Source organism: Daldinia loculata, assembly GCF_022478755.1.
Source record: "Daldinia loculata strain CBS 113971 unplaced genomic scaffold F4817scaffold_85, whole genome shotgun sequence".
NCBI classification, from domain to species: domain Eukaryota; kingdom Fungi; phylum Ascomycota; class Sordariomycetes; order Xylariales; family Hypoxylaceae; genus Daldinia; species Daldinia loculata.
Window position 1 is genome coordinate 49,960 of NW_026054939.1, and position 12,359 is coordinate 62,318.

Sequence of the window (12,359 nt, forward strand, 5' to 3'; positions counted from 1 at the left end):
AAGCAACCCCTGAATAGCGTCAAGAGCCCCTAGCGTTAGATTTTGATGATTTACAAGCGGATTTACAAGCGTTTCCATACATCAAGAATTAACTGTAAGAATAGTAGTTCACTCTTAATTTATTCGAGTGAATGCTTCATAGTAAGTGGCCAGACCTCGAAATGATTTATTATGAAGTTGATATTACGCTTTGAGATAGGATAGGGGTAACACAGCCTCAGCTGGTAACAGCTGACGACCACCTGCTCTGTACCAGGTCAGGACCAGTCAGATTTCGTGAGTCTACTTTTTTTAATAACTTTCTCCATAGTCGTAGTTAAAAGTCTGACATCAACGGCTAAAATCCAGTAGCGCATACCCAGGAAACCACTGCATATCTATGTGGCCTATAGAGATGCTTTGATCCTACATTTATTTGACCCAACGCAATGTCCCCGACAACTGTGTCGGGTCAGCCAATCTCTAGCCTATTGACAGTAATCATTACTACATCGCCGACACCTTCTGCACCATCTACAGAACTCATATCGGCCATCTTATCGTCTTTTCGCAGCCATTGCGCAACCTTGCTATTCTGCCGAGTGATAGTTGTTTTTGATACTTATGATCGTATTGCACCTCACGCAAGGTTGAAGAAAGGACAAGTTACTCTAGAAGGAGCCAAAACCTTTGATCTATATAAGCAAGAAGTCAGGGAGCTCATTCTGGGGGAATTCGTTCACAATGATAAGGAGAGAAGACTCGACTACGGCCAAGGTAAAGCTGAGTTTGGTTATAGCGGCGTCGAGGCAAACTTCGTCCCTTTTTCAATAGCCCAGACAGTCGATAAACGGGTTACATTTATAGAGCCCTCGAAACGCTTGGGGTTTGGATTGGCTGTACGATCCGCTCTGAGGCTGACCGAGACGCCCTTTGTCTGGGTGCAACAACATGACTGGCCACTAATCTCAGATGTTCCGATAGAACCACTACTCAATGTCATGTGGGCGACTGAAGATGATGAAAGTGCACCAGTCAAGTACATTTGTCTTCCATCCATACGCCTTCTTTCCTATGCGGACTCGGCTCACGTCGCGCGATTTCCCGAGCTAAAGGGGCTTACTTCGTCTATCAAGCGTGATTTCATAATGGAATCCGGAGTAAGCGTCCCTTTAACTCCAATGTTCTTCTGGCACGACAAACCACATCTCGTATCCACTCAGCACTACCTATCTCGCATCTTCCCAACAAGGCTTTCCATCCCCAGAGGCGCGTTCATCGAGGATACTGTCGGACAGCGGGCGAGAAACCAGATGAAGCAAGGTGACTGGATTAAGTGGGCTACTTGGCTTTACTATCCCGAGAGCGGGCAAAGATTGTGTTTGAGACACCTTCAGGGACGCACTTGGGAAGGCTCAGAAAAAGAGTCGGAAAAGAAAGTATTATGGAGGGATCGGAACGCAAAGCAAAGCACCGATCCAGTTAATAAATAGACCATTCTGCGCCTACGATATTTCAACGGCTCTACTCGTCCTCAGAATGGGTCAACTCTTGGATGGATGGATGCTAGCAGAGAAAGAGAAGGACAACACTGCAAAAAGAATCAAAGAGACGCGTAGCCAATGATTTTATTAAACATGTGACCAACCATATCTCATAATTTCATCCATTTTCTCGAACCTTGCTTCGCTATATCACTCCTCGCACTCGCATGTACGCGCTCAATCGATGGTCGGAAAGGGTCCACCTGGCTTAAAACGTACGAATCTTGATAATACGTCTCCTTATTCCTCGATCCTCTTCCGCTACCAGCCCCCAAGTCCGTCTCGCTGCCTGTTCTGCTATGCGTGGTCCCGTGCGTTAAACGATCTTCGTCATCTTCCATGTACCGCGTCTCCCTCGTGATATCTACTTCTTGCGTCACGAAGATCTTGCCCCAGTCTAAGTTCCTAAGCACAGGCCAGAAAATAGGGACACTTGCACAGACGCTCGCGGCATCAACTTCTAAGACGGCCAGAACGATGGTAATGGGACCATACCACGTTGGATCTCTTGTTGGGATTGTCGCTACCCTATGCTCGACAAGAGTTACCAGCCGCCAAATCGCAAAGACAAGCACGCTATAAATATGAGTAAGTGCTACTGTCTCTAGAATGGGTGCACGAAACGAAAGACTTACAAGACGCCCATAGAAAACAACGCAGCTAACCGCACACGCGTATTCGCCGTCGAACCATCCTTAAAAACTAATGGCAAGGGTATTATAAGAACCACAATATCGAGGACCATATTGATAGCAGCGTGGCTCTCAAATGTAGCAGCAAACGGTCTAGCGTATTGTGAACCGTATCCATAACAAGTTGGGCCACCTCCTTTGGTCCAAAAGTCGTGGACAGGCACGCATGGAACCCAAGCTAAAAAGGAATATGCAAACCCCCAGAGCGCCGTAAAAACGACCAGCGCAATAATAAACCGGCGAATGAATACTCCTTGATCGAAAATGCGTAGGTATTGCAGTAGAAGAGCCTCTTTGATCAATGCTGTTGATGTTACGTATGTTGCGTTTGCGACGTAAAATGTTTGTAAGAAACCCTTGGACTGCCACGGCTCAAGTTGTAAAAAGTGCTTGCCAAGCCCGTACGTGACTGCAAAGCATACTGCTATTGATCCAGCAGTGATCGTGAGCTTCCCGAGCGGGATATTGTTAACTGATGCCCATTTACCAGACGTGCAATGAGAGGTGCTTACTAGGTAAAGTCCTACGCATAAATCATCCCAGCCTGGGGCGTGGACGATCCTGAACCGTACGTACAATCGAAGGCAAACACATATCCACGACAGTATCTAGAGTTTTCAATATGTGAGAACCAGCTCCATCTACTTAAGATTATCCGGCGGATAGCCGAATCGGCAAAGGCGATGTCTGCATAATAGATGACATACCATACATGATATGACGACTCCCCAGATCGTCTTTGGCTTGTTGGATATAGGTTCCGGCTCATCGAAATTGTCAGTCGAGTAGCGGAATTCCGACATGATCTACTCTAAGACAACGCGCGCTAGGAAGGCAAACGGCCGTGAAGTCTCTGTGGACCGGGGCCTTACATCGAGCATCGGAGGTGGCTTAAGCGAAAGGGCAGCATCAAATCAGGAACAGATAGTAAATTTCTAAATATTCATGGAAGAAGGAAAAATAAAATAGAGTATGGGTTGCCGATGAAAAGAATAGACGAGTAAAATAAACGAAATCCCAGGATACCGCTCGATGAAAGGTAAAGTAAGGGCGGGAATTAGAAGGGATGCCAATGAATGTTTGGTCCTACTTTTACGAGGTGCATATCGTACCTCATACCCTATACCTTGTATACCCAAGTGACAGGATGTGACAGGCGTTAGATCCACTGCTCACTTCAATCCTTCGAAAATAATTGTACCAAATTGGGAAGATTCTCAGGTCCTTCACCACGTCAGACGTGCTTATTTTATACCTAAAGTTATGCCCAAAGACGACAAAAAGCTTCACACTCACAATCCCTGACTTATTCAATCACATCTTATACGCGCCAATCTATATATTTACTTTATGTCCGGATCTCAAAGGGGTCCGTGTGTAAGTTGAATCGCCCTTCCTTGCTAACCTACCTCTAAGTCTCGAAGTATGAGTCCCGACGGCCTGCTTAAGCGGCCCAGTTGACTGTAATCGGTATTGATGCCTGCGCGTTGACGACCTAGAGTTACATCGGTTCGCCTTCTCGAACATGGGAAGACAGGGCTATCAAGTGGCAAAGTGGGTACATAGTAAAGCAAAACGCGGCATGTCCCCTATTGTAAGCTCAATCTTAGGATCCATCTTGCATAAGACACATACCTATGAAAAAATCAAGGAATATTCTTTTCGAGGAACCTCATCCGGTGCCGGTCAGATCCTACGGCAGTGAGATTAGACACTACCTATATCTTGCTATTCGGAAGCGGCTGACGATCCGCTTGCTTTGTAGGATCATGGTCCAACCATCGTTTTGTCCATAATCCACGATTCACTCTACCCCTACTAAACTTTGTTCAAGAATATGTAGGTATAGAATTTTATACTGGTGGGGCATCAGATATCTTGGCCAGCTATTACACTTCCTAATGTAGTTTAACGGCTAGTTCAATAAGCAATATCCAGTGAGCGTCCAACGAAACCTACTGTCATATGTGAGCGATCATAAAAGCCGATCTACATCTATCTCAAATATTAAGCATATGCTTCAAGTAATTAAACCTATACTACGGTTAGGTATTAGCCTATTCGTTAAGTTTTAATATACGTTCATAATTATAATCGAATTAGAACGACTAATGATTAACGGGTTGGTTGGCATAATTGATCCAAGTACATCACGAGAATCCGACATGTAAAGGTATGAATCTCTATTGTGAATCTCTATTACCTAACGTATGGATCTAGGCTTACTACAATACTCTCCTTACATCTCCACCCCAATCCTCTAATCATACCTAGAAGTACGCACTGGAGGGCGTATCCACTCAGGCAGGTTGAAGGCTCGTCTGCTTCGATCATCATACAAATGAATTTTTAACCAAAATAAAATAAAGTCGACATCGCTAAACCTTGCTAACAATGAAATCCACTGCATCGGGGGCAAGATCGTGGTACTCGTGGTGAGCGTCGGTTACAATTAATGTACCTTTACAAACCTCGTCACCGTCGTGGCATAGGATTAGGGTCTTGCTCGCGTCGAAATTCGGGATTTTCCCGCCGTCCTGTAGTAGCAACGGTTACAATCTGTATACTCTGGGTTGACTGAGGGGTCTGGGTAGATGATGGGAAAACTGATTCCATCTTTACTTTGCTGAGGAAGGACTACTTCCTAACACAATGTAAGAGACTCCCGAGGGTTACGCACCTGCGCTTTCTGGGTGTCGCCATAAGTCACCGCCGCGTAGATCTGATTCTTAACAGAAGTTGATGCAGATTCAATCGATCGGTGAACAAGTGCAGCCCCTTGGCTATAACCCGACACTACTAGTTTCGACGACGGACACTGAGTTGCCGCTTGCGTTATCAACGCTCGCATATTGTCAGCATCCTCGGGGTCGCAACCCCCTGATCTCAGATTGTCGATTAACAGTGCTGGGTAGTCGACCCCCTGAGCTGCTATGGCATTTGTACCCAATGCAGCTTTGAGTTGATCTATAGTTTGCGGACCTGGGTCCTCTCCCTGTTAAGATGTGCCAAATGGTTAACAAATATATGTCTCGCAGCTAAACTGGAAAAGTGACTTACAATATTACCATCCTGGGTGCTGCCACGGGCGTAGATGAATATGACATCCCGGCACTCGCCCTCAAGAAATTCATTCGCCGTAGTTCCAGCTGATTGTCGCTTTTGTGTACTCGCTTTTATAGCTGCAGACCGACGACCTTTAAGTTTCTGAATGGTGCTTTCGGAATAATCTAATACTAAGGGACTAGCAACTGAGGAAGTCACCAGCGTGACAAAGAGAAGAGAAAGCGAAAGCCTCATAGTTGAAAACTATGGTTAAGCCTTAAGACTACAATCTGACTTGTTCGATATTTATAAGAGCAAAGCCTTTGGACACTCTCACAAAGGCAATTAAGATCAGGTGGGAACCTCGTATCTTATATACACCTCGAGCGGCCGCAGAAGACTCACCAAGCAACAATATATCAATGTAGACTTACTCGAATAACATTAGTGACCTTCCTAGAAAGACGTATTGCTCCGGAGAGTCGTCTTGGAGTAGGTTGCTAAAATGCTTAGTTGATGGACACGTGCGTTGTAGGGACAATAATAGGTTTTCAGTACGAAAATCTGGCTTTCCTTAACATAGAAGGTAGTAGTGAAAACTATCACCGTGAGTGTGAGCTTACACCGGGGTAGGGCATATCTGAAAAGGGCGGAGCTGGGATGAATATGCGGGGATAATCAAGCCTGCCGAGCTACCTCCACATATATCCTGCATCGTGCAGCTCGTAGACGATGCCAAACGCCGACTGCGTGTGCGGTTCAAGTAATAATGGGTTATAGAACAACTATATGTCCCATCCAAAAGATCATTGAAAAGACGATAACCCCGCCTTCGGAGGGTCATCCTGGTAGAACAACGGCGCTGGATACCCAGGTGACAGAATATGTTTGATAGTACTATCCTCACATTGCCTGATCAATCCTAGGACTACGTTAGCGCTTATAAACATTGCCGTACGTATAGCAAATATATAAATTCTTTACTTAACAATATAATCCCCCCCCTGAATACTGAATACTGAATACCGAAGACCTCTAGCTCCCTATATGTACATGGATAAAGACTCCTATACCTTTCTATTATGCAAGTCTTGTCCTTGCTTCCTGATACAGAGATACCGTATCGAGACCTCACCTAGTGGATGGGTATGGAATGGTAGATTGACGAATAGTATATTTGATCGCATTGAAAATTTAGTTTTATGGAACCATTTGTGATTTTTTGGTGCGATGCCTCTGGACCGATTGCTGCGTGGCAATGGACGCCTCTCCTCCATCCGTATCTCCAGCATCTTCGCTGTCATTCTCGCCTTTAACCAAGTCGCTTGATAGATCACTATCGCGGTCCTCGCCTCCCAGTGCAGTACTTGGTTCGTTTGATCTGAGAACCTCTCGAATGATCTTCTTACCCTCATCCATTTCTCCATTTGATGCTCCGCAGGACATACATTTCCATCGGCCCAACTCCGACAAGGACTGCGTTCCCGGAGGCGCTTGTCCGTTCACTAGGCGACAATTTTTACATATTAATACGATGCGGTTTTTGGGTGCCATCTCATCTTCACCGAGCATGAGGTCCATGATGCGGTCATACCAGTGGTGTGAACCTGTATTAATGTCATAATGGGAATACGTTGGCGCAAGTGGGCCGGCATTAGGTGCGAATTCTTCCATAGATAGCTGGTCTGGGTGTGGTGCGTGATGGTTGGGTATACGAGAAGAGCCCGGGCGAGACTCCAAGGCTCCCAGAATAGGAGGCTGAGGTGGTCTTTGAATGTTGGCGGTTGGTGGGGGGGGAATGTTGACTCTCGGGCTGGGAATATCGGAACCTGCACCTTGTCGTGGTTTCTTATTGCCCCCCTTTCTCTGCTCGCTGTCGAGGTTTTCGCCTTCTATCGTCTGTTTTCTAGGCTGGACACGCTTCTCTCCAGAACCTCCATACTTCTCCAGCAACTCTAGGGTGGAGTCGTATTTGGTAGCATCTTTCAGCTTTTGTATCGTCCTGGCGCGTTCGGTTTGGTGGTCTTTGAGACGAGACTCGAGTGTGTCGATGCGAAAGCTGAAGTAGGCATTGGTAAGGGTCCTGACGAGATAAATGCTGATTTGTGAAGTTCATTGTAAGCAAGATGTTTGATATCAAACAAAGAACAGTTATAGTGACAACATACAACACGGGGCCGCCGGCCATTCCAGTCCATTCCCACGGACCTAGATTCTGCCATCCGACCACTAAGGTCAAAACAACAGCGTAAACAAGGTAAGCGAAGGCTAGATAGAGAGTCCAGAGAACTTTGATGCGACGGGCACGGGACCGCGCTCGGTCAAGTTGGGTTTGGGTGGTTGTGATCTTGTTGGAAAGAGTCGAGAGGGTCTTCTCGAAAGAGGACGGGGAAGAGACATCGCCCTGCTCGTAAGAATAAATAGTTAGTTTTATTCCTTCATTCCTTTATATTAACAGACATGGGAATCATAGGTATGGAAGATGAAGAAATCGTCGGGTTGGGACGATGTTTTCCCCCCACTAACCTTCCAAGGCCAAAAAGACACCATGACTTAGAAATAAAGACGGGGTTTACCGTCGAGAGACCATGGCGTCCGGGCCGGTCGTGTAAGAAAGGAATCGAGAATATAAGAAATATAGGAAATATAAGGCGACGGCCAGAATTCTGTGTTTAAGTATAAACTTAAGTAGGTACTTATAGGGACTGATATTAGGCAAGGAAAGTGTTGCGACCTGATGACAGATGTGACGACATTACAGGTGAACCGCGAAGCAATTAGGGAAAGCGACAAGAATAAAATTCATTGGTCGCTCTGGAGCTATCGAGGTCGTACAGGTATCTATGTGCATGTAACTATGTAGTTAAGTACACATATTATGTACCAAACCAGGTAGATGTAACATTAAGTGTACGTGTCTTTACCTCTGCATGTGGCACCTATGTATGTACATGTATGGGGTACCTAATACGGATACATATCAGGGTGTACCTAAGGTAATCCGTACACAGCTGAGCCTCGTTCAGTTCGGCCAACCAACGCTTGGTCGCAGTTTTGGAGACAGACTGGAAATACATCTTTACCTTCCTTTCTTTTTTTTTTTAGGCGTCATTGTGTTTAGTACCAGTACCAGTATCAGTACCAATACTAGTACCACTGTCCATGCTTCATTTCCCTATCACTCTTTAAAGATCGTTTATTATCGCAAACGCGCATGGCTACAATCTCGAGTTGTACCCAATTGTCGCATTTATCGCCGGCGCCTTAAAAGAAGGCGGTTCGTCGAGCCACCATGTTCTCTGTACGTTTACTTGGTTAATACAGTCTAATACCCAAACTTGAAGCGACGTAGCTTCTGACTGTGCGATATATATGTATATAGAGAATAAAAGGCGCTATTGACCGCAGCATCGCCGAAGAGCAAGCTCGTCAGAAAGCACTCACCGAGCAAAGATCTACTACCAGTTCTCCTTCTGCCCCTGGTCAACGCCCGCGATCGGTTTCGAGAACAAATAGCACCAACTCTTCCGCTAGAAGGAAGACCAAGAAGCCGAGCCAAGATAATTCGAATGGCGACGGCGCCGCGAACACCGACCCCGCTGTTTTTGAGGCCGCCTTCGTACTTGACGACGATGATATTGAAGATGCTCCTGCCCAGCCGGCAGCGCCAGAGAAGACGGTAGGGGGGACTTCATCGGGCAATGAAAAGGATGACAGCGCGACCGAGCGAAATGGCGAGACAAAAGACCATGTTGGCAGTGGAGAAGATGATAATCCCAAAGCAAGCCTACCCACTGCACCGGCAGAACTCCCTCCTCACGTAAGGAGCAAGCTTAGGAAACTCGAGAAGCTAGAAGCTACATATCCAGGTAAATCATAGTGCTAATCTAGCGAATAATGGATTTTGCTAATCCTGTAGAACTGTTACGGTCGTATAGAATCGCACATGGACGGGCCACGTCTATCGAACCATTTGAACGGGCCTTACGCGAGAATACGCCCTTGACTACCATCAAAGACCCAGAAGCCCTCGTTGAGTACCTGAACCAGTTAAACCTGAAGGGTGATATGGTCATGGAGGAGTTCAAGCGTGTCTCGGCCGAGAAGGATAGCTTTAAAAAGAAGTTTGAAGAAGCTGACAAGGAATTGAGCACCCTTAGAGAAGAAGTTGTTACTCTCAAAGCCGCCAAGGTCGAAGAGGTACCAATACGGACAGATAACCAGGCAGGAAGTACGTCAGAAGACAAAAGGGTTACCGAGGATACGAAACAAGCTACGTCGCCTTCTGCGAGCAAGTCGCCTGTATCATCCATCTTGGGTGTCTTTTCGCCAAGGCAAAAACCTGTAGCTATCGAGGAATCTAAGGATTTGAGCGAGGATATGTTTTCCTACGACGAGGAAATCCCTCAACTTCAAGCCGAGGTCGCGTCGAAGTCTGAGGAGATCGCCAAGCTTACGTCTGAGATCAGTAATCTAAAGGAAGAGCTAACAGTAGCTAAAGAGAATAGTACTGGTTTGGTAGAAAGTCTCGAAAAGGCTACGCGGGAATTAAGCGATACTCGGGATGATGTTGCTACTCGGGAATCCATGCAGACACAACTAGACGCAAAGAACGCAGAGATTAGCGCACTAACTGAAAAGCTCGAGCAGACTCGATCAGCGTTGCGAAGCTTAGAAGTCAACCTCGAGGACGAAAAATCGAGGGCAGCATCTACGATAAAGGAGAAGGACACGATTCTTCAGGCTTCTAATACTAGGAATACAGAGTCTGATGAGGAGTTCCAAAAGCTGAATGAAGCAAAATCCCAGTTAGAGATGAAAATCCGAGACCTAACTAGCGAAATTGACTCGCTGAAGAAGGCAAGAGCTGAAAGCGATGAGAAGATTGGGCAGCTGAACAAACAAATACAATCTACCGTCCAACCTCGTTCGCCCACATCAAACCTGCTAGGAGTTCCTGCACCTACAGCTGGCGGATCAAAGAAGAAGAATAAGAAGAAGAAGAAAGGCGGTGCTTCCGCCGACACCTCGGAAGTTGCTGCAAACGAAACGTCAGATCATGTTCAGCCATCTGTCCTCGAGAGTCCAGGGATGGAGGCTCTCGAAATCGAAGTCTCAAAGTTGAGAGATGAGATCTCCCAGAAGGATACTCAAATCGAGCGTCTATCGAAACAGCGGAAAACCGAGGAAGACCTTAAGGAGGAGATTGAAAACATGCAGGAAAGCCTGCTTAACATAGGGCACGACCATGTTGAAGCCAAGGAGAGAATTAAGAGCCTGGAATCTGAAAAAATAGAGCTGAAGTCCCGAATCTCCGGGCTGGAGAAGGAGATTGCTGCTTTTACGTCTAACACTAAAGCGAGCTCCAAGTTACAGGCAGACTTTGATTCTATGAAAGCCGAGTTTGACGAGTTAAGGATCAAATCCCAAACTCTGCAGTCGGATTTAGGTGCTGCTCAGCAGCTAGCTCAAAGTCGCTACAAAGACCTCACGGACTTACGCGAAGTCCTAACCAAGGCCCAGCCTGAGCTTAGAAGTTTGCGCCAAGAATCTGCAGCGTTGAAAACGACCAAGGAAGAGCTGGCTTCTAAGCAGAGCGAGCTCCGTACTCTCGAAAAACGTGAGAAGGATCTTAAAAATGAGGTTGCAAGAGCTCAGCGCCTAGCATCCGATCGTGAAACTGAAATCAAGTTACTCAACGACAAATTAGCCGCCGAAAAGTCGTCCCGGGCTAAGCTTGAAGATGAGAAACGTGTCGCCGGTAGAGACTATCGCCGTGCCGAGGCCGAGAAGATAGAATTATCCGCAAAAGCCGAAAAGGCTGGTCGTGAGCTAGAATCCCTTCAGTCGGAACTCTCTACACTCCGCCCGAAAGTAAAACAACTCGAAGACGAAGTTGCGAAGTTAAAGAAAGAGAAAGTTGCCACTCGAGAGGAAATAGAGCTGAAGGTGCAACAGTTCAACAATGCTCAGGGCCTTCTTAGCTCTATGCGCGATCAAATAGCCGAGCTGTCGATCCAGCTTAAGGAAGCGCAAAGCCAGACGGAGAGTCTCGAAGAAGAATTGGCGGAAGTTCAGAAGCACCTCTCCGAGAGGACGCGCGAGGGCGAAACAATGCGTCGGATGTTAGCTGACGTCGATGAGCGAGCGGACGCGAAAATACGAGACATGCGTGCTAGGATGGAAGCAGCTGTCGAGGAGCGCGATCGCATCGAAGATGAATTATCCACCCTGGCTCGGCGTCGCGCGCGAGAGTCCGAAGAGCTGAAGGTCAAAGTGCGCGAGTTTGAACGCGAGATTCGAACACTTTCCGGTGAGAAAGATGAACTGGAAGCGAGAGAGAGAGAGTGGCGTCGCCGTCGCGAGGAGCTTGAGCAGATCGAAGAAAAGGCTACAGCTGAGGTAGAGGATATGCGTGCAGCGGTTACTAATCTACGATCTGCCTTAGATGCATCGGAACAGCAGGTACGGGAGGCGGAAAAGCAGCGCGCAGATTTGCGTAAGCTTCTAGAAGAGGCGAGAGGTCGGTACGAGAAAGCGAACAAAGAGCTCAAGAACATCCAGGCCAGATTCAACGTTGGTGGTACCACGTCAAATGTCGCAAGCAGTGGAAGGTCTAGCATTGATTCAACCCGGAGCGGTGTTAATGGTGCCGCCAGCAATACCGGTTCCACCGTCCCGGATACGATGTATTTAAAGACTATTTTACTACAATTCCTCGAGGTGAAAGACGAAAAAGTTCGATCACAGCTGGTACCAGTGTTGGGAAAGCTTTTGCGATTTGATCGGTAAGTGATTTACATGATTTACATGCTCATATATTGTGCCGTTTCCTCGCTAATAACCAATATAGCAATGATGAACAGAAGTGGATGGCAGCAGTTCAGCACTTGTCGAGACCAGGCAGATAGAGGAGCAAACGGCCGACAAAGTGAAGACTGGCGTGTATTATAGATGCTGCATAGCGCAGGAGTCCATTGAATTGTGCGACAACATATAAAGATGTTTACCTACCTGACCTAATGTACCTAACTTATACCGTTTGGATATACTCTATTAACGGACTACAAGCGTAATCCAACCCCATCGTCTCTTCTGC

The 12,359-nt window shown here is 46.7% G+C and overlaps 4 protein-coding genes across 4 annotated transcripts; 1 reads left to right on the top strand and 3 right to left on the bottom strand.

The window, feature by feature from the left end:
- The first annotated feature begins 311 nt into the window (after positions 1–311).
- F4817DRAFT_292209 (uncharacterized protein) lies at positions 312–1,667 on the top strand. Its single transcript, XM_049299691.1, has one exon. The coding sequence runs from the start codon at positions 429–431 to the stop codon at positions 1,470–1,472; it is 1,044 nt and encodes a 347-aa protein (XP_049154289.1). The 5' UTR covers positions 312–428; the 3' UTR covers positions 1,473–1,667.
- On the bottom strand, positions 1,553–3,479 carry F4817DRAFT_292197 (uncharacterized protein). The gene is made up of 4 exons (XM_049299690.1): positions 2,923–3,479; positions 2,728–2,823; positions 2,159–2,664; positions 1,553–2,099 (listed from the first exon to the last, which is right to left on the bottom strand). The coding sequence occupies exons 1-4, from the start codon at positions 3,016–3,018 to the stop codon at positions 1,634–1,636; spliced, it is 1,164 nt and encodes a 387-aa protein (XP_049154290.1). The 5' UTR covers positions 3,019–3,479; the 3' UTR covers positions 1,553–1,633.
- A 710-nt stretch (positions 3,480–4,189) lies between these two features.
- F4817DRAFT_292230 (carbohydrate esterase family 5 protein) lies at positions 4,190–5,697 on the bottom strand. Its single transcript, XM_049299693.1, has 3 exons — positions 5,276–5,697; positions 4,896–5,210; positions 4,190–4,752 (listed from the first exon to the last, which is right to left on the bottom strand). Exons 1-3 carry the CDS (start codon positions 5,513–5,515, stop codon positions 4,594–4,596), a joined length of 714 nt encoding a protein of 237 aa, XP_049154291.1. The 5' UTR covers positions 5,516–5,697; the 3' UTR covers positions 4,190–4,593.
- Positions 5,698–6,282: 585 nt separating this feature from the next.
- Positions 6,283–7,903, bottom strand: F4817DRAFT_292228 (uncharacterized protein). Its single transcript, XM_049299692.1, has 3 exons — positions 7,787–7,903; positions 7,429–7,664; positions 6,283–7,358 (listed from the first exon to the last, which is right to left on the bottom strand). The coding sequence occupies exons 1-3, from the start codon at positions 7,808–7,810 to the stop codon at positions 6,461–6,463; spliced, it is 1,158 nt and encodes a 385-aa protein (XP_049154292.1). The 5' UTR covers positions 7,811–7,903; the 3' UTR covers positions 6,283–6,460.
- Between the last annotated feature and the right edge of the window lie 4,456 nt (positions 7,904–12,359).